Source organism: Nesoenas mayeri (assembly GCF_963082525.1).
Source record: "Nesoenas mayeri genome assembly, chromosome: 17".
Classification (NCBI taxonomy): Eukaryota; Metazoa; Chordata; class Aves; order Columbiformes; family Columbidae; genus Nesoenas; species Nesoenas mayeri.
This window is the reverse complement of record NC_137565.1, coordinates 3593079-3612527: the sequence shown is the minus strand read 5'-3', so window position 1 is coordinate 3612527 and position 19449 is coordinate 3593079. Positions and strand designations below refer to the sequence as shown.

Genomic DNA, 19449 nt, shown 5'->3' with positions numbered 1-19449 from the left:
CTGCCTGGCGTACTGAGTAAATGACTGAGACGATACGTGTGCAGACACGACCCTTGGGTTTGCATTTCACAGCCCCCGTGATTTCCAGGGGGAAGGAGCCGGGCTCTGGGTTCTGCAACCACCAGCTTCTGCCTTCTGCTCTTTTCACCCACAAGCTGAACTTACACCTCTCCCCTGCTCTATCCTTCTATATGTATACGTTATATACTATATATACTATATGTATACTATATATATACGTTTTTCTTAATGGCTACAACAGTACCAGTCTTAGTAGGTTTATAAAGATCTATTTACACCATAAATAATATACTGAAGTATATTTAAACAAAAACTAAATGCAACAATATATGATTTATTATGTAAATGTATCTTTGTAAAATTTCTATGACTAGCAGCACTGTAATTACTAAAGATAACAAACTCTGGGTAAAGAGGACAGCTAAGCAATGCTTTTGAGTACTAAACCTGAGGGGGGAAAAAAAAATCTGATTGTTTTTGCTAAATCTAACTTTCAGTTAAAAATAAGTCACCACAGGGGCTTACCCAGACTGCTCTTTATTTATTAACATTTAATCTTGGTACTTGTACTAGAACAACTGCATCCCCACCCTTCACCTGTTGCTCTAACGAGCAGCCCCACAGAAGTTAGTCAAAAAGCTCTTACAACTGGGCTATTACTTGGGCAAGTAATTGGAGTTGGCACCCACAGCGGGGAAGAAAACTGCAAGCAAATCGGTATTTATTCCTAATAATGTTTAGCTATCTATCTAGTGCAACTGAGGATTTTAATTTGGGAAAGAAAAAAACATATAGTAGGTCACAGTTGTATTATAAAAACAAACACCACGCATAAATGTACCTCTGTGTAGCTACCGTCTGGCATGATGAAGTGGGTTTTGTCATGACTAAGTGCCCAGGACCGCTACTGCGGGGACGCTTGTGCTGAACCGATGGTCAGTAGCTCTGTTCACATGGGACGTTGCGTTCTCTGCCTGCACAGGCTGCTTTGTCTCCGGGCTGTTCCTGGAAGGCGCAGCCTGGGACACAGAGCGCGGCTGCCTCGCCAAGAGCCAGCCCGGGGTCCTGGTGGTGGAGCTGCCGGTGCTCAGGATAATCCCCACAGAAGCGCACAGGCTCAGGCTGCAGGTACGGCCTCTGGGGACACAAGGGACCGCGAGCATATTAACTGCTTTCTGTTTGCACATCCTGGGAGCTGGTAGTGCCCCCGCTCATAGCACCAGCCGCAGTATTTTATCATCAGCGCTGGTGTGCAGTTGAACACTGCTCCTACAGGAACCACCACTAAAGATTTTATTTTCTAGGAGTCACAATCAAGGTGGGGGGTTAGTAAATACATTTGTTGCCTCTTTTCCATGCAGGCAATTGGACCACTCATAGTTTCTGCTCTCTTTTCATTATTTCCCATTACCAGTTAATGACATAAAGAGTATTTACATTTTCTGGGTATCAGTCATTTAAGACTGAAGCCCGTCATCTCTCCTGGAGGCCCTTCTTGTTTCCCGCTTCATGTGGTACTTCAGGCTCTCAGTGTCCTCCTTTCCTCCGTGCTCTTTCAGAACACCCTCCGGACCCCCGTGTACACAACCTCCATGAGAAGGAACGCGATGGGCGTGGGCCTTGTTTTTGAAGCTGATCTTTACACTACGAAGCACATTTCCCACTGGGTCCTCCAGGGCGTTTGTCTCACCTTGAATGCAGAGTGACCCTTTGAAGGTGGCACTAGATCTTCTCCACAGACTCCACCTCTTTGGTTACAGAATTAAACTATGCAAAGGTTCACACCCTGGGTGGGAGAGTGTTTGCTTAGGCACACCTGTGTTAAATAGTATGGTACAACCAAACTTGTACTAGCAATAAACACATTTGAAGTAAAATGTGTTTTTCATAATTTGCATTTCCTTTTAGAAATGCTCCAAGCTGGTCTATGTATATAAAAGGTGATAAGTTAGTCTCGCACACACAAAGACTAAGGTTTGCCTGGATTGTTGTAAGAAACGTTTTTAATTGCCCAAAGCATCACTTCTGCTGTGTTTAGAAGCGGTGCCTTCCATCATCCTTGAACAAGTGGCAGGGTAGATCAGCCGTACAACACATCGCCATAAAAATATGGCAACACCCACCAAAAAAACCAAAGCCACTGCTGGTTAATGCAAAACACTTAAAAACCACAGAATAACAAATTCTCCTTAACCAGCCGTTTTCCAGGAACGCAGCTTTTCCCCCTCCCTCCCCACCAGTCGTGAGATAAATCCTACCGCGCAGCCGGCCAGGCGTAACACCGACGAGGCGTCCTTGGGCTTCAGAACAGCAGGTGAGCGAGTCGCGCGGGCGCACAGGGGCAGTGGACAGTCAAACCCTCCCCGCGGGGAAACGACCCCGCTGTATAAGCTGTCATGCTGCACAGGACATTCAGCAGGACCACGGGTGGGGAGAACAGGGAAAGCTCAGGAGGGGCAGAGTACAGCTGGCGGGGAAGGAGCGAGGGCAGGCGGGGACCCCTCACGAGCTCGCACAGGGATTACACGTTCTGAGGTTTTTGAAGGCACATCATAAGCTTAGCAGCATTTGGGAGCCATTGGTTCTTGCTGGTCCTACTCAGAGGCTGCAGACAAGAGTGAAGCAGAGGTGAGCTGGAGGTGCTGATCAGAATCTAAGAAAAATGGTCAAATTTGTGCTCCTTTCCCCAAATGATAAACTCTCACAGCTCTCAGTATGCCTTTCTTTCCTAGGAAAAAAAAACAATAATAAAAAAATACTCAAGTAGTCTAAAAGATGTAGGGTCTACCTGTCGCTTACTGCGAAGGAGTAGGGGAACCAGGGCAAGTGCAAGGCAAGACCATCCAGTCCACAAGGACAAAAATCAAGGATGCCAGGTTCTCCTCCTGTTCAAACTGGTTACATTAGGTAAATTTAAAACTAAAGAACACATGTTAGAGGAACAGCTCAGGTTTCCAAAGCTGGCAAAGCCAGCACTGAGGATGCCCAGAACAAGACTAAGGTTTTCAGGAAACAAAAATAATCCCTTTACAAAAAAAAAAGTGCAGGTTAGAGCATGAAGAACCGTTTCCATATTGGACAGCCAGTTACATTTTCTCCCTGGAAAAAAGAGCTCCAAGCCAGTATGGAAGGTGCTACAAGAGCAGTGTACTGACTGGTGTAAAATGTGTAGTAGAGCCAGTCAATTTAAAAAGGAGAAAAACAAACAAAACCAACAAAAAACACACAACCAAAAAACCCCAAACCACCACAAAACAAAACAAAACAATCAATGCAAACAAGCCAGTGTTCATACTGTTTCTCTGAGGATCATTAGCTCTTGTAAAGAGCGCTTTAGCCCTCCCCCAAATGCCTTTTTACTTAAAGCCACAAACAAAAGTATTTAGATGTAAGTAATGCTTGCTGAGACTGTCAGGATTCTGAGAAATTACAAAGACAATTTGCGACTGAGAGCACGTGCATGTGAAGGAAAAGATCCTTCGATTTTTTTTTCAATGTCCTTACAACTGCCTTATTTTCATTGCTACTGTGAGACAGGCTTTGTTGTGGAGGGTCGGGTTTGTGTCTGAAGTGCTCGCATACACAGTGAAGACAAAAGAACCACTGACAGTTCAACTGTTGATAGCCAATACATGTTGCTGCAGGTTTCTAGTTAAGTTTGTTTCACTCGTATTGATTAACAACGCAGCCTGCAGCCCGTGCCTTTGTCCACATGTGTAGTTACAATACATGGAGCAGTGCTCGGAAGCAAGCGGTCAGGTACCCCTGATTTGGCCACAGCATGGATAGTTACATACCTTGCCATATGAACACAGTCGTTATTAGGTTTCATTAGAGGAGCGTAATCTATTAATGATGTATCTGGAAGAAGTTTGGCATGCATGGGGCATCAAAAGAAACTTTACTGCAGGTGCTATTTATCCTACAGGATCACAGTGCATCAACAGCAACAGAGTAGAGCATTTTAGTGATTTTACTCAAACAGTTCTATCTGTCCCTGAGTGCTTTCTGGCCACCTTGCTGCCATGGACCTGATCCACCGCCAGCGTCTCGACCTCCGGCTGCGGCTGCGATGGCGCGACGTGGTGGATACGATGGGCCACCCCAATGTGTGCCTTGTGCGGCTTCTCTCGGGCTGGGCTGTGCGATTCACCGGGCGCGCGATCTGAAGCGATGGGTGGAATAACTAACGGCCTCTCCTTAATAAGATGCACCTCGGCCGTTTCCCTGGCCAACAGGAAGGGCGTGGGGTCGGGCATGGCATCCACAGGCTCTCTCAACAGCAGCTTCCTGCTCTCTGACCCTATTCTGTAGGCTTCTTCAAACTCGGGGTTGAGCGGTGTTGACAGACTCTTCTTCATTCTGCGCCGTGGAGTCTCGGGCAGTTTGTCTTTGGGAGGGGACGGCTTATAGTTGGACAAGACGGGACTGCCGGAAGGGGTCCCCTCCGACGTCCCACTTGAACTCATCAGCTTCTTCTTAGTAGCGTGCAGTTGAGAAGTTAAATAAGCAATAGTGCTCGCTCTCTGCTCTAGTTCACTTGACAACATATTGAGCTTATGGCTTTTCATTTTTAACTCTTCCAAGTACTTCTTTTCTCTTTCTTTAATAGTATTTTCCAGCACCATTATCATTGCATTCTTTTGTTCAAGTTCTTTCAACAATTCATTATTTTCAGCTTCTTTGACTTTCAGCTGAGCTTCAAGATCTTCGCACTTTCTTTTGAGTTCATCGCTTCTTGAACTACCATTTCCTAGAACAGGAAAAGCACAAGTGTTTCAAGTTAACAGTAGCCACTAAGTAAAACTTGCTCAAATTGGAGCCATTTTGCAAATCCTCTGGTTCTTAAGAGGAATTTCTCCCACGGCAACTGCCAGACTGGCTGGAAAGTGATGGAGCAGCTATCGGAGCTCTCCAGGAAGACAAGGTCAGGCTTCAGGTTCACCGCTTCGCTTTAGGGTGTAATTACAGTACCACAGAAGTTTTAATAAGTCTCACTCTTCTGCCCTAAAAATTCTGGTTCCCTGTCCCCATACAGGTGTCTAGTGAGAGAGAACAGTCAGCAGTTCTACACTCTGCTCCTGGCTCTTTCCAATTATTTACTATGTGACTTTGTTAATTCATAAATAACAGTAAAGTTGAAAACTACTCCTATACCTTTAGAATTTGTAAAGTAAACATCCTGAGTGCCAAGTATCCTCACCTCCTTGTAACTGAGAAAATACAAACACTGAAAAAGATGAAGTTTACCATGAATATCACAAGAAAAATGCGATGTGTTCCTTACCTGACAAGTCTGAACTCTTTACAGTCAGCTCGTAGGTTAAATCTGAGGAAAAAAGTATTCTTCTTAGAACAGTCATCTACCCCGTACACAACCCAGTGAGCTGGCATATTACACGTCAATAAAAATAGAACTAACTCTTCCCCATTCTAAAGCAATAACAGGAGATCCACTGCAAATCATCAAATCTGCAAAACAACTGTAACGATCCGGTGACATGTCCCTGATACCCCCCTCTTTTTTTTTAAATAAATCTTTGCTTAATGATCACACAAATGTGCCCTAAGATAGGTGCTGATCACCCCGACTGCAGCCCCGTGCTGGGCTTTTTTGCCGCGGTTTCGCTGCTGAAGTCGGACGCCTGCGCACAGGACGAAGCCGCGGATGCGCGCGGGCGTGCTGCCCGGGTACCTGTGCAGTGCTGCTGCAGGCGGCGGATCTCGGCGTGCAGGCCCTTCAGCGTGCTGGCGTGTTCGCGCTGCAGAAACTGCAGGTTCTTCTGGGCGCTCTGGAGCTGGTTCTCCAGGTTGGAAGCTGCCATCCTGGGACGCAGCGACCCTGTCACAAACAGATGGAGAACTGTAGCAGTGGGTTATCCTGCGCATACACAGATCCTCCCTCCACAGCCATGATCGGCAGGAATACCTGAATTCTACTGTTAATGCACCGATATGCAATCAAGCAAATGCCACAAAAGGTTTTTCTGTTTCATGACTATTTAAATTAGAGCGCTATTAAAAAAAAAGGGCTCTAAGTTCATAGAAAGCCTAATTATACCCTAGGCCAGAGCAGTGTAGGGAACTCATTTGTTTGGAGTTAACACATTCAGAGGATTAACTTCAGACAGACTAAGTCACTAATCCTGTTACAAGATAAAAGTGGAGTTCTGAGAAATGGGCTAGTATGTCCCGCTGGCTTGTTGGGGCTTTCCACTTACCTCCAGGGATACAGGAAGCACTGACATCCCTGGGCAAGAACAAGGAAGAAAGCACTAAAAAGCACCATCTCTAAAGAGAAATGCAAAAGAGGGAGCCTGACACACAGCCAGGCCCAGCGGCACCATCACGGACGCAGGTGCTATGGGGCAGCTTGGCCGAGATGTGTGGGGCAGCTGGGGCACAGGACGGCACAGCCGGGGCACAGGGGACAGGACGGCGCAGCGGCCTCTCCTGCCGCAAGGAACGCAGCCATGGCAGCGGGACTGATACAGGGTCAGGGTGCTGGTGCTCGAGGAGCATCAGCGTTGTAATTTCAGTACAAAAGGCTACATTCAGCTTCTGCGCAGTTCTGTAAAAGCAATTACAGTATTTAGGTTACAAAGATAAGTAAAAAAATCAGGCCTCCCGTCGCCTGGACAACCATCTGCAATGGAGTTAGAACCACAGTCTGTAATTACGGGACCACATGTGCATACCATAGACCTTAATTCTGTCCCATGGATGCCTCACAGGCAACTTAATGGGGTTGTCTCCATTGGGGTCTTATTGGTTTGTAGTTTTATGACCAAAATTTGATTCTGCAAGTGTAAAATTGGTAGAGCATACACTCAGAGACAGTAACACACTTTCATCATTCCCAAACATAACACAATGTAAATGTGTATTTTTTAGTTCCCAAAGAACACCAGACTCAGCCCCTGTGCCTTGGTAAAACATTTGGGGGACAGGGTTGGGGAGATAAATAAATGCACACAGAGCATGGGTGACCTTAAGTGACATCTTCAACTGACCTATCCCTACAGAGACATCTATTTGATTCTTAAAAAAATAAACTGAAGGTGTAAAACACTTTCAAGGAAACCACTTTTGTGCAAGGTACAAAACAGAGCTCCTGGTTACTCTGTAACAGAGATCAAAGATTAAATCCAGTGCTCAAGAAGAATGAGGGTGACGGTGCCAACTTGTGCTCCGTTGAGTGGAACAGGTCATTCCACAGTCACCACTGTCAGCAAACAAGCAAAAACTACGGACTACAAGTATTCTAAAAAGAGATTTGGCTAAATAAGAAATAAACTGAGTTGTGCATACAGGCTCCTGCTCTACGATGGTTTAGCCAAGCCGAGACTGTTCGGGGCAGCCGCGGCACCAGGACGCCCCAGTCCCACCACCCTCAGCAATTACTGTGTGCACCATTCACTTCAAGAATTGATGATATTTTAGCCGGGTTACATTTTCAAGGTGACATCATCTTGTTTGTAAAGCTGCCTTCAGACAGACAGAAGCTTTACTGCATCACCCCATTTCTTCAGTGACCACTACACTCCCACCGACTGAATAATAATGTCCCGAAGGCTTTACTGGCACAATGGTCACTAACGGTGGCTTCATGCCTCTAACTATGAGCAGAAAGACTTCATCACTAGCAACAAATAGTAAGTTCATAATTCAGTCCTTGCAAATAAATGCATTAAAAAAAAAAAGTTTCTAAATATTAAGAGTAAAACAAGACTGTCACTGTTAATCCCTTCAGTTGTGTATTTCTCTCCCCCCCACCATCTCTTGCATCTTAAAGATCCCACTGGGATTACCTGGCACTGTACACAGGCGCTTTCACCATGAAATCTGCTCAGAGCCGTGCAAACTGGTATTCATAAGGATATATTCCGAGCCGCCATTCACTTTGTACCTGTTTCATACCAAATCTTAAACCACAAAATTAGACCTAATATTTTTAAAGCCAAAGATCTGGATGAAATGGATTTCAACTTAATACACATTATGTGTCAACCGGGCTCATTAGCACAATATTAAAAATATTTCTGATTGCTTTTGCAGCCATACTTACAAGGAAATTGGTATCACAAGTAAAAACCCCTCACATCTGCAGTGTGAATAGCTCTCAGACACCAGGACCTCTTGCATTTCACCCAGTTAAGTACGGCACTATTTCCCCCTGTAGGACCTTTGTTCGGCAGTGCCTAACTGCAAAGCCAGCCACACTGCCAAAGCAGAGGCCAGCTCAAGAGAAAACGTTTATCTTTCTAAAACAACACAACATGGCTTTATGCTCCTAGACATATTACAGCTGAGTTGGACACAGAAAGACTGACAATACGGACAGGATCTGCAGTAAGCCAGGCCAACAACGCAGCCAATTCATCTGGCTTGGGGCAAGTTTACTAAACAGACCGTTTCTGAAGATCAGAAACGTGGGGTTGAAAGGGGGAAAAGCCTCTCGGCAGAACAGCCACACGGACACCGGCGGCACCTGCGCCAGGGGACGCGTGTGCAGCCGGGTACGTCCCAGCGCATCACAGTCCATGCCCTGACACCACATATTCACACGGCTTGCGCAGCTTATTCCGACTCCTTCAGCTTTGCCAGCAGAGGTTGTTTTATTTCTCTTGCTTTGCCGGTGGCAGCTCGTCGTTTTGGAATTGTTTACTGCATGAAAAATACTGCTGAGCTGGGTCATTGCTTTTACTGAGGAATTACTCAATAATCAATACGAAGGACTTAACTTCCCTACAGAGAATTCTGACTGGCAGCACTGTTCAAAGATCGTTCTGGCAACTGTTGTGCTTTTGGGACAGAGAAGAAAAGTACCTTCAGACACCCAAACAAAGAGTCTGGAGACATTGTCTGTATTTGATAAAGAGACTGAACCTGGGAGAGGAGTTTTCCCCACTTACGGGCAGTTTGCGTATTTTGTAAATTCCATAACACCTTACAGCAAATCAACCTCCTTGTTTCCGTGGGTTGTGTAAAGATCACTGGGCACCATGCAAAAATATAAACACATTTTTAAAGCCACGAACACTGACAACTGTCACAAAGTTAAACCATGCATTGAAACTTGAAAAAGCTATTACAAATTAACAGCGTGCTTGGAATCCTGCATTCTCAAGGGTGCCATGAGTGAAATCTGCTACGACTGCAGAAAACCTTAAATACAAAACATTAAAACATTAAATAAAATGTTTGTCTCAAATTTGCCAGCAGCTCATAGGATTCAATGCAAGTGAAATTTACTGAGCCATGCAATCTCGAAGTTTTTTAAATGGGAGATGTAATGAAAAACAAACATAGTAAAAAAGAAAGAATAGTTTCTTTTAATACAAGTCAATGAACATATTCCCATGTCCCTGTGCAGATGCCTTGACTTAGTTCCAGGGAGTTTGGTTAGTGGGATTTACAGCTAATCCAAGTTCCTTAAAGACTCTTTACTCTGATTCTTGGTGTGTAGCACTTGGCCACAACACATCCACCAACTGCTCTCATGGGCAGCTGAGATCCTACAGGAAACGTGGTCTTGGGAGGGCACGTCTACTCAGGTACGTCTCCCGTTGGGGTTTCGAAGAGAAAACCCTATAACGCAGCTCTGGGGTTGCACTAACCTGATTTCATCTCCTGCTCTCTGGAACAAGAAAAAAACGTGCAGCCAAGAATACGGCTACGATCAAAAAGCACAAGTGAAACAGCAAAATGCAGGAGTCACCTGAGCCCTTAACAGCCCAGATGAGCAATCGTCACTCTGTCCCTATGGAAATTGCCGGGAGAGCTCTCAAAGCAACCAGTCTGTGGCTGGATTTGGTCAGACAGACGAAGCCGGCGCTGGGAATAAAGCTGTAACTGCGCACACCGCACTTGTGTCTCTAGGGTTTTCTTCCTCTTCCCCCTCATCTCCAAAGCAACTATTAAAAACTTTGCTATGTTCTTCTACAACAGGAACCGTGCAACGCAGAGCTCGGCAAACTCTCCCCGGTGCGCGTATGTCACTCGATCAGCATGATCAATCATTCAAAGGGGCACTGCGGCGCTCAGCCCCGCAGCGCTGACTCGCGGCAGCACTCCGCTCAGCACCAACAGTGCCCAACCTGCCACCGTTACACGAGCTGTATCAGCTCGTACGTTGCATCCACCCCTAAAACGTAACATTTCCCATGTCTCAGGATCACCACCATCACTAAGTGTTTCTAGACATCGCTAGGCACGCAGATCCTGGAGACAGCTCAAGGACTGAGCCTCAGGTCCTCCAGGCATTTTCTGATCTTAAGTATTTGGATAAAGGTCAACATATTTTAAGGCAATGAGCTGCATATTAGGTGTCTCTGTACAAAAATCAGAGCATTGCTGTACCAGCATAAAACCAGAGCATTGCTATACCCACTTGCAAGATATTAGTAAGGGAGATGCTTATCTGTGACTTTAGACACAGCCCAACAGAAGCTACTGGAACAAAGCCCAACAACCACTTATTTAACATTTTCATTGCTGCTTGGCGTCCACTACTGCCCTGGTTTCTCTTCTAGTGAATCTGCCTGTCAGCTAAAGCCTTCTTATTAGCTGCATTTTCCTGCAAGTTAGATACATGTTTTGGCAGACACAGCGATGGTATGCAAGGGCACTGACAAGGATGGATGTACATCCCGCAAGAGGGGCGACGAGAAACAGGTGACCAAAAAACTGACTCACTGAAGTACTACATCCCATTCACGTGATAAAAGTCATATAAAAGTGGGAGATCACGAGGATCTCGTCCTTTTTCCTTATGGCCAACATTAGGAGAGGACCTTGTGAATCATCCCTGAGAACTGAGGCCTAGTGACAGGCTGAATCCAGTTCCAATTGGCTGCAGAGTCCAGTCCGGGATTTCGGGTGCCAGGATACGATTTTGCTTTCTCAGCTCCTTTTCTCTCTCTAATGCTTCTGGATGCTCTTTTACTCAGCTGATTCTCTGCCCTGCTTCCCTTTCATTTTCTGATCAGAGATTCTGCAGACTCTACCATTAATCTCTGAGAGATCCTGAGGAAGTGCAGGTTTTAGTATTTTATTAAGGAAATCATTTTTCGCTACTCCACACGCAATTGGCATGGCAGCAGGAAGAACAACAAGTGGATGGTTTAACTCTAGATGAGCGAGCTGGTGCTCTGCAGAGCCCTCACCCCGTGCTGACGCCGACTGTCTGCCTGGAGCCACGGGGACCGACCGGCGTCATTCACCCCAGAGCTGTCACAATGGAACAAGACTCAGAGTCAGCAGATGTTAAGATCACTACTGGGACAGAGACTATTGGAGAATCAAATCAAAGGACCCTGCAGTGGCATTTTATATACAATGCTGTCAAGAAAATGGCCTAATTTGGGCATAATTCACTTTAGGGAATCACCTAAGTAGCACAGGCTGCTTCGAAATAACCCCTTTAACAATGAGGAAGTCCATGTAATTCTTATTTTCTTAAAGAGACAATAAAAGCCCTCATGAGTGAGGCTATATCATAACTCAGAGAACCGGCTGGTTCTCTTTTGCTAACACACGCTCCTTAGGAGCTCCTTTCCATCTTGCTCACTCCTTCACTCTGAAGATACAATAGTTTGTTATTTCAATAAAATCTCCATCAAAGCCACAGAACACAGACCGCACCCCACTCACAACTCGTCCATTAGAACATTGCAAAGACACACGTTAGTCTTTCTACAAAAGCCAATTTCTCTTGTCAGATGGGGAGTGAAAAGGAAATCAATATTCAGTTCCGCCAGACTAACACAGTATCAATGTTACACATAAAAATGAGCCTGATCCTATTTCTTTCGAAGTCATTAAGAAAGTTCTCCAGCTTCAGTTAAAGGCGAGTCAGGACTTAAGCAGGTAAGAGCTGTGGGAGGTTCTGTACAAGGACATGGCCACGATAACTCAGAACTCATGCTTAAAAGTAACACTATACCATGGAAAATTCAAAGTTTTTCTCAGATACCAAATATTCATTTATGAATGTTCTCTTTTGATCTTATTCTCTATGATCAATAACATGGGAATCACACAAGGATTCAAAGAAAATGTTATTTGTTTCTATTTTAAAAACTCTGCAGTTCTGAAGGCCTAATGAAACAAAGCAAAGAAATACTCTGCTGGTTTCACCTAAGTGACTTGGGTTGGGCATTTTATTTCTCCCTGTAACAGGAAAATAACCCAGCACAACACAGGCACGCAGCTCTTCAGCTATCCAGCCATGACTTCATCTCGCCCCTTCCACCTGCATCTACCGAGCAAGAATGTGCTGTCACGTTCCTGAAACGCTTTGGAGTCACCTTCCTGGTCCCCCAGCGAGCAGGTCAGGGAGCGCCGCAGCTGCCAACAACCGTGTTGTTCCAGCGGCTGTTCTGAGGCGCTGGGTTCGCCGTGCAGCCCTGCGGACACCCGCGCCTGGGGGAACAACCCAACAGGAAATCTAACACCACCAACCAAACAGCACAACACCTGTAAGCAGGGCAGGGGTGGCACAGGCAGAGCTGTCTCTGCTGCAGCTCCAGCTCTTATCGTACAAATCACAGAAATGACCATTTTCAGAGTTTGCCTGGAATATTTGTGAAACACAGCAAAAGGAACTGAAGCCTTATGGCAAGCTAAACAAGCCAGTCCTCCTAGGAGAGATCCATTTACAGAGAACGGCTATTGCAACAGCAGCTCTACAGAACAGCACAACTATTCTTCAGGCAAGCTTAACAGGCTGAGGAATCTGCTTTTCTCTAATGCATTCTGTGATGCTGTTTTATAAGCCATTGATTTTATTATTATAGAACAGCAACTACAATCAAACACACAAAAATTGGTCTCCACTTTGCTAAAGTAAAGGTTTTGAAAGCTGCTGATGCAGGAAATCTAGTGGTGGTGATGACCTATGTCTAAGTCCTCTCTAAAGCAAGTGGTGCTTTATACTCTGACTTACATAACGCAGGTACCTCAAACTGAGACAATGAAACTTAAATCAAGCTTTCATAAGGAATGAAAAGCAAACAAGAACACACAATGTTATTACAAAGGAAACCTGCTGCTAATGGCATCACTCACAGGATTTTTCCACGCAGACGGATGCGATACGCCGCACCTTTCGTGCCCTCGCCCTGGGCCCTGGCTCGGATTACAGGGAGCTGCTGCTCCTGCCGTATCTTCAGACATCATCCTCTTCAGGGAGAAGCCACGAAATTCTAGAGCTTTCAGTCAAGCAATGTTTTTAAGTAACATTGATCTTAAATCCTGTCTCTTGCCCAAATAATTAAGTCCAACAAGCAGCAATGTATTTTAACATTTTAAGTATAACCCAAAGGTTTTCTAGGAGTGAAATGAGAGTAAACATGCTCCTCAATAGCAGGAAAGAAACAACAATCCAAATAAAAGCTGCTTTTTTCCAAGGATTATTTAAGAAAAAACCAAGAGCTTGCAGAAGTTCTGATACACTCCAAGAACATGTTTTCAGCAATATATTGTCATGGCTTTAACTTCCAGTAGTGACAAAATGTATTGCCCCCATTTATAGTACCATGATCTTTAACATCATGAGGAGAAATGAGCTGGTAGATAACAATAAAACATCATTAGACAAAATTGCTCATTGATCACATGGAGATACTAACACCCATTTTCACACTGCTGGACATCCTCGTTGAGAGGAAGACAGTTTTTATATGACTTAAAAATGAGCAGATAGACTAATGAGGCACACGTTCATTGACGATATGACAGATAAAGGATACCAAGTCTCATCGAGCAAGTAAAGGAACGAGAGGCAACATACAGCAGGTACCAACCAGGGCTGAACATTCAAACTTGGCTCCACTAAACACGCTATTTATTATCTTCATTTGCTTTTTTTAAGATATTGCATTAATTAGTGCGCAAGAAAGGAGCAGAGTTTGTTTGTCAGGCTGCAGACGCAAATGGAACCGGAGCTCTAGCAATAAGAATGCTTGAACGCAGGGCATCCCTGCTCCGGCTGCACCCCGGCTTGGGAACACGCTCCCGGGGACACGCGGGCTCTGCCACAGCCTGACAGTCCCGGTGACGGCTACACCGTACTGGCTCATTGCAGCACATCCGTATCAACAGCAGCACTGTGGAAGCTGCAATAAGGCACACAGCCTGTGCTTCTCTGCATCTCCCAGCTCCTCACAGTGTTTCATTGTGCACTGCAGCGGACGCAAAGGAGGCCACGGAAAGCCAAACCAGAGACCTTTCATGCAACTATCTTTTTTCAACACCAAAAGCCTTAGATTTCCTTTCTTCACCAGTGGTTTTGCTTTTTAAAGCAGCAGTAGGAAAAGTGATGTGCTTGTCTAATCAGAACGCATTTAACTACTTCCCCTAAAGCATCAACATTAAGTTATTGGACACGCTGATTTTTCAGTAAATCGCTGTTCATCAAAAACCACCACTAACAGGCACACACATATATATAGGTACACAAATATATTCATAAAGACTCACTTGCCAGAAAAAATTAAGCATTATAAATGGTTTCAGAAAGATGGAGGGGCCTGTTCTCTCTCTCTACAATTTGCAACTTTTAAAAAAAACTTTACTATGAAAAATGAGGTTAAAGATGAACTTGAGTAAAAAGATGAATTACATAATCGTGTTCTGTTCACACAAGTACTGCAATACATTACCAGTCCTGAGGAAATAAAAGCAATCCTTCAAAGTTTTGCTACTTTAAACCACATTTTTAAGCCATAGAAAAATAATGAGACCCCTAAAAATTACAGTCTAACAAAGGAGCAAAAGTAAAGTTGCAAAGTAGTTTATTACAACTCTATTCCCTCTACTATACTATTTATAATCTTCAAGAAATAGTTTATGTTACATTCTGGTCCACATTATGGAACAACAGCACTGGTGAGTTTTTCTTCTGCCTGCTGCTGTGAAAGGATTGACTAACATCGTACATCTGGATGAACAAAATACATTGTCTTTAATGTCTTTAATACCTGCAGCCTCTTGAATTCGAGCACACAGAGAAACAGCTTGATTTTTGTAACTGCAATGGCAAAATGCATTAAAAAAAAATGAAAAGCCCTGCAAGTATGCAATTATATCTGAAACCTGAAGTAAAGGAAACAACTTTAAGAGATGAAATAAGATTGCTATTCTGGAGTTTGCAACAACTACTGGACTGAGACCTACAAACAGCACTTGGATTGGTCATGAGACTTCACCTTTCCTAAGGGAATGGGGAGGAAACTTTACATATCTACTAAGCACATGTGTGTTAATACAATGAAAACAAGCAGTTATGTGTCAGTTTAGCCAATATGCTTTTTTTCTACTTAAGTAGTTGATACTTTCCTCTGTCATGACCTCTTGATCTTTGCTATTTCAAAAAAACGACCACTTGAACCTCAATAGAACCAAAAGCTTGAAAAATTAGCAAGATTACAAGGCTGCCATTATCTGTTTATCAAGCAACGTTTTAAATGGTCAAATCAAAAAGCAACGTGCAGTTTAAGAGCATAGACTCCTGTATTTAGCCTGCCCTCTCCCAGAGGTTCAGTCATAATAAAGCACTACAGAATTACATCCACTAATGAGTAAGTTATATGGAAAAAAGCACTGCATTTTCAGCCACATCCATTTGTCTTTTTTTTCCAACTAAAGAGCATAATTTATATTGCAAAAACACCAATAAAGCTTTTTAAGCTTAAGCATCTTACCATCTAGGCAAAGCCAACAAGTACCCTGGATGCTTCTTATGCACCTGCAATGCAGATCAAAACGGACAATTCCACCCTCAGGGCTGCCTCAGTTTGTGTGGTTTTATTTACCTTCGCTGTCTCAGCTTTACGCCATTTAATAAGGCAAACTCAGATGCATTCCACTGTTCTCCAGAGTGGGAAGGGCCCCTCCTTCCTCCCTGCTGTCCCACCCCATGTCCTGCGTATGGAAACAGCATCTATGCGGCTGGAAGAATCTTCATGTCTGAAGACGCCCTGCACTTCTTTGCTGCCATATCCACAAGCGACAGAAGGAAAAACGTCCTTGTCTCAAATGAAATTACTCCCCAACCATTCCAAAACACACACAATCTACCCATCTTCTCTACGCAGGCCCCGCGCTACCCATAAAAACGACACTGTTGTCACTTTGGGAAGTGCAAACGTACCGTACAAAGGAGACTGGGAGGGATGCGAGAGGATGCGCCGTGAGACCTGCCCGGCGGGGGCGGGGGGCGGCAGCTCCACGGGGGCGCAACCGAGCGGCGCGGGGAGGGCGGGGAGGGCGGGGAACGGGCCACCGCTCCCTCCACGAATCACAGAAACGTCCTTGTCCCCGAGCCAGCAGAACCGCAAAGAGCGGGGGTGAAGTGAGCAGCAGGATAACCTGCGGGATCACCCCTTTTCTCCTCTGCTGCGTCAGTGACCAGAAAAAGGGCTTTTTATGCTTTTAAGAGAAAAAAGGAGACACTTTGGTTCGGCGGCCGAACACGCTGGGTCGGGCACGGCCCACCCCGCACCCCCTGGGCTGGCACAGCCCGTCCCGCACCGCCACCCCGCACCGCCACCCCGCACCGCCACCCCGCACCGCCCGGATCTGCTCCCCGGGCGCTGCCCTCCCAGCCGCGCAGGACCGCGATCACCGCTCCAGCGCAGAGAGCGGCCCGCGGGGCGCCCCGACACCCCCGCCCGGCACACCCAGGGCGCCCCCGGCTCCAGGTCCCCTGACGGGTGAGGGGCACGGGCCTCGGCCCCTCCCAGAGCGGCGATGCCGCTCACCCGCCGCACGCCAGACCCCGGGGCCATCACGACGCCGTTAACGCCTCATCAGCTGGCGCAGGGCGGAGAGGACGAAGTGCCGTAACACCCCCCCCCACCTCAGCCGGCCCGGGGCCGCCGCCGCCCCCCGGCCCCTCACCTGCTCAGCCCTCGGTGCGGGCGGCTCCCTCCCGCCGCAGGCCCCCAGGGGCGCACCGGGCCGCCCACCCCCCGCTGCCAGCCGGTCAGCCGCTGCCGGCGCTCATCGCCCCTCACCACCAGCCCAAGGAGCCGCGGGGCGCCCCGCGGGGCCGGCACTTACCGGCCGGGGCGGGCGGGGTGTGTGTGTGTGGGGGAGAACGGGGGGCGGCGGCGCAGGCGCAGGTGCGGCTGCGGCAGCCCGGCCCGTCGCTATGGCAACGGGGAGTCAGCGCTGTCACCGGCCGCGGCCTTAACCCCGCCCACGGCGCGCGGCGGGGCGGGTGCGTGCCGCTGCCCCGCGCTCCCGCGAGCGGCGCGCGCACAGGTGCGACACGCAGCCACGGGAGCGTCTGGGCGGGAAGAAGATCGTCGGGTCCAGCCGTAAATTCACCTGACGCCGCCAAAACGGAGAGTTTTCCAACAGCAACTGGAGTTGCGGTCAGCTTGGCATCCCGGGGGGGTGAGAAGGGGGCGGTCAGCAGGTCAGAGGGGTTCTCCGGCCCCTCTGCTCTGCCGTGGGGAGACCACACCTGGAATATTGTGTCCAGTTGTGGCCGGTGGAATTTCTGCAGTCTGTGCATTCCTGCACATGCACCTCGGCTCCGCAGCGTCATTTCTGCAGGAATATACGCATCTGACCTGAAAATGCAACCAGCCGGGCAGGTCCTGGCTGTGCAGCCACATGTGGTCGGATATTCTTTGCGCATCTGTATTTTCTGCATAGAACCATGTGGAAGATTAAGCCAAATGTCATAACCACTGCATGCGAGTGTATTTCTGGCAGATGCGCACAAGTGCAGATGAACAGCATGTGTACGGGCAGACACAGAGAAATTCCCACACAACTGCCGAGTACAGGAAGGTCAGGGACGGGGGATTTGCCCATGACTGGGACATTTCCCATGTGAATGGCACACATAGGAAAAACCTCATAAAATTTATCTTGCACACAGATTTGCACACAATGTCTTTTCTGTGTTTGTAATGGGAAGGAAAGACTTCATTATGAGGGATTTCAAAATTAAGAGAAAGAAACTTGATTTTTTTAAAGCAGCCAACAGAAAAAGTAATTTAAAATTTCTAAAAGAGATAATTTTATAAGGAAAAAGAAGTATTATACCAAACACAGATAACCAATAAAAAAAAAATCAACATTAAGCTGCAAGCTGGTGGATGTACATACCTTCAATGTGATCCTGTCGTGTGTGAGGAGACGGAGAAGGGATCTACATGTGCTTTGCACCTTGTGGCTCCCGAAGCTGGGAAAATGAAGTGCAACGTAACCTGGAAGGAAATATTTTTAAGCAAGCTTATTAGTTCTTAGTCAAAGCTAAAACCAAACACAAGCAGTTGAAAATGGGCGTTTAGAGGTGATGAGACTGGTACAGGAGATATTTCAATGTACTGGCTTGGATGGAGAAAGGCCCTGCAGTGGGAAGGACTGGCTGCCTGCAAATCCCTCCCTTTGGGGCATCTCTGCACAGCAGCTGCACCGAGCAAGGCTGGACTCAAATACTGGTTTGCAATGTCAGGCAGACACAGAAAAGCTCTCTCCTGTTCATACTTTTCCTTCCATTTTATCTCAGATCCATCCAGCTTTTTATATAAACTGTGGACTCTTAATTTAGGGTCCCAGTAGGTGACGAACCAGTCTGAGAAGCTGATTCAGTTAGGACCCGCGCCAAAAAAGAAATGCACTTGCCATTTGAATCATCCTGGCAGGAAAGACACAGGGATGTTTAATTCAATATGGGTCCCTAATAACCTAACACAGAGGAAGGAAAAACCCCCAGCTGTGTTGCTGGGAAGAAAGTTCTTTTTATTAGCAGGCCTTAAGATGTGACATTCATACAACAGAAAGAGACCCACGTAAGGAAAACGGGTTGGAAACAAAGGGATGAAAATACATGCATTCAGAAGTAAGACTGAAATAGTCCCTAAGCATTTTTGCCACGTCCCCCTGGTTTCTCTTAAGTTTTCGTTTCTGTGGTTTCAGCCTGCAAATGTCACCCCAATTTGTCATCCTGTAAAGGCTGTTTCAGCAGCAGCCTCTGCGGCCCCTCGCCAGGTGAGCGGCCCGCTGAGCTGCTCCAGTTTCTTCATGTTCAAAATGGGAATATCTTTATCTTGCGGGGTGCTGCAAGCATGGTAATTATGTGTCATTAATATCTGCAAAGCTCTTTTAAAGTCCTGAAAAGGAGGGTGCTGTGTAATACAGTTAATTATAGCTCAGTGACTGCTCTGTGCAGAGCGCTGGGCTGGAGGCAGCTCTGGTCCTGGGCACAACTCCTGAACTTTGGAGACACCGAAGGGTTTTTTCCCCTAGAAATTCAAATCCCCAGTCCATCAAAATGCAAACACAGGGCCCTGAAAATGGAGCATCTTACAGTAAAATCTCACATTGCTTATGCTCCGCCAAAATCAGAGATCACAAAAAGCTGTGATACGATGTGTAGCCCTGTGGGCTGTAGCTCTAGTGCAA

General features: G+C 46.4%; 2 protein-coding genes across 2 annotated transcripts in view; one reads left to right on the top strand and one right to left on the bottom strand.

The window, feature by feature from the left end:
* The window catches only part of DNAH10 (dynein axonemal heavy chain 10), a gene marked incomplete at both ends in the record, with an annotated part of 50742 nt that extends 49015 nt beyond the window's left edge, over positions 1–1727 (top strand). The window contains 2 exons of the mRNA XM_080355622.1: positions 1004–1149; positions 1581–1727. Coding sequence (XP_080211748.1) covers positions 1004–1149; positions 1581–1727 — 293 coding nt within the window. The remainder of the gene's footprint in view (positions 1–1003; positions 1150–1580) is intronic.
* A 2271-nt stretch (positions 1728–3998) lies between these two features.
* CCDC92 (coiled-coil domain containing 92) lies at positions 3999–18182 on the bottom strand (the record flags this gene model as incomplete). Its single annotated transcript, XM_080355565.1, has 4 exons — positions 18151–18182; positions 5717–5863; positions 5309–5350; positions 3999–4774 (listed from the first exon to the last, which is right to left on the bottom strand). Exons 2-4 carry the CDS (start codon positions 5844–5846, stop codon positions 3999–4001), a joined length of 948 nt encoding a protein of 315 aa, XP_080211691.1. The 5' UTR covers positions 5847–5863; positions 18151–18182.
* Positions 18183–19449: the final 1267 nt, after the last annotated feature.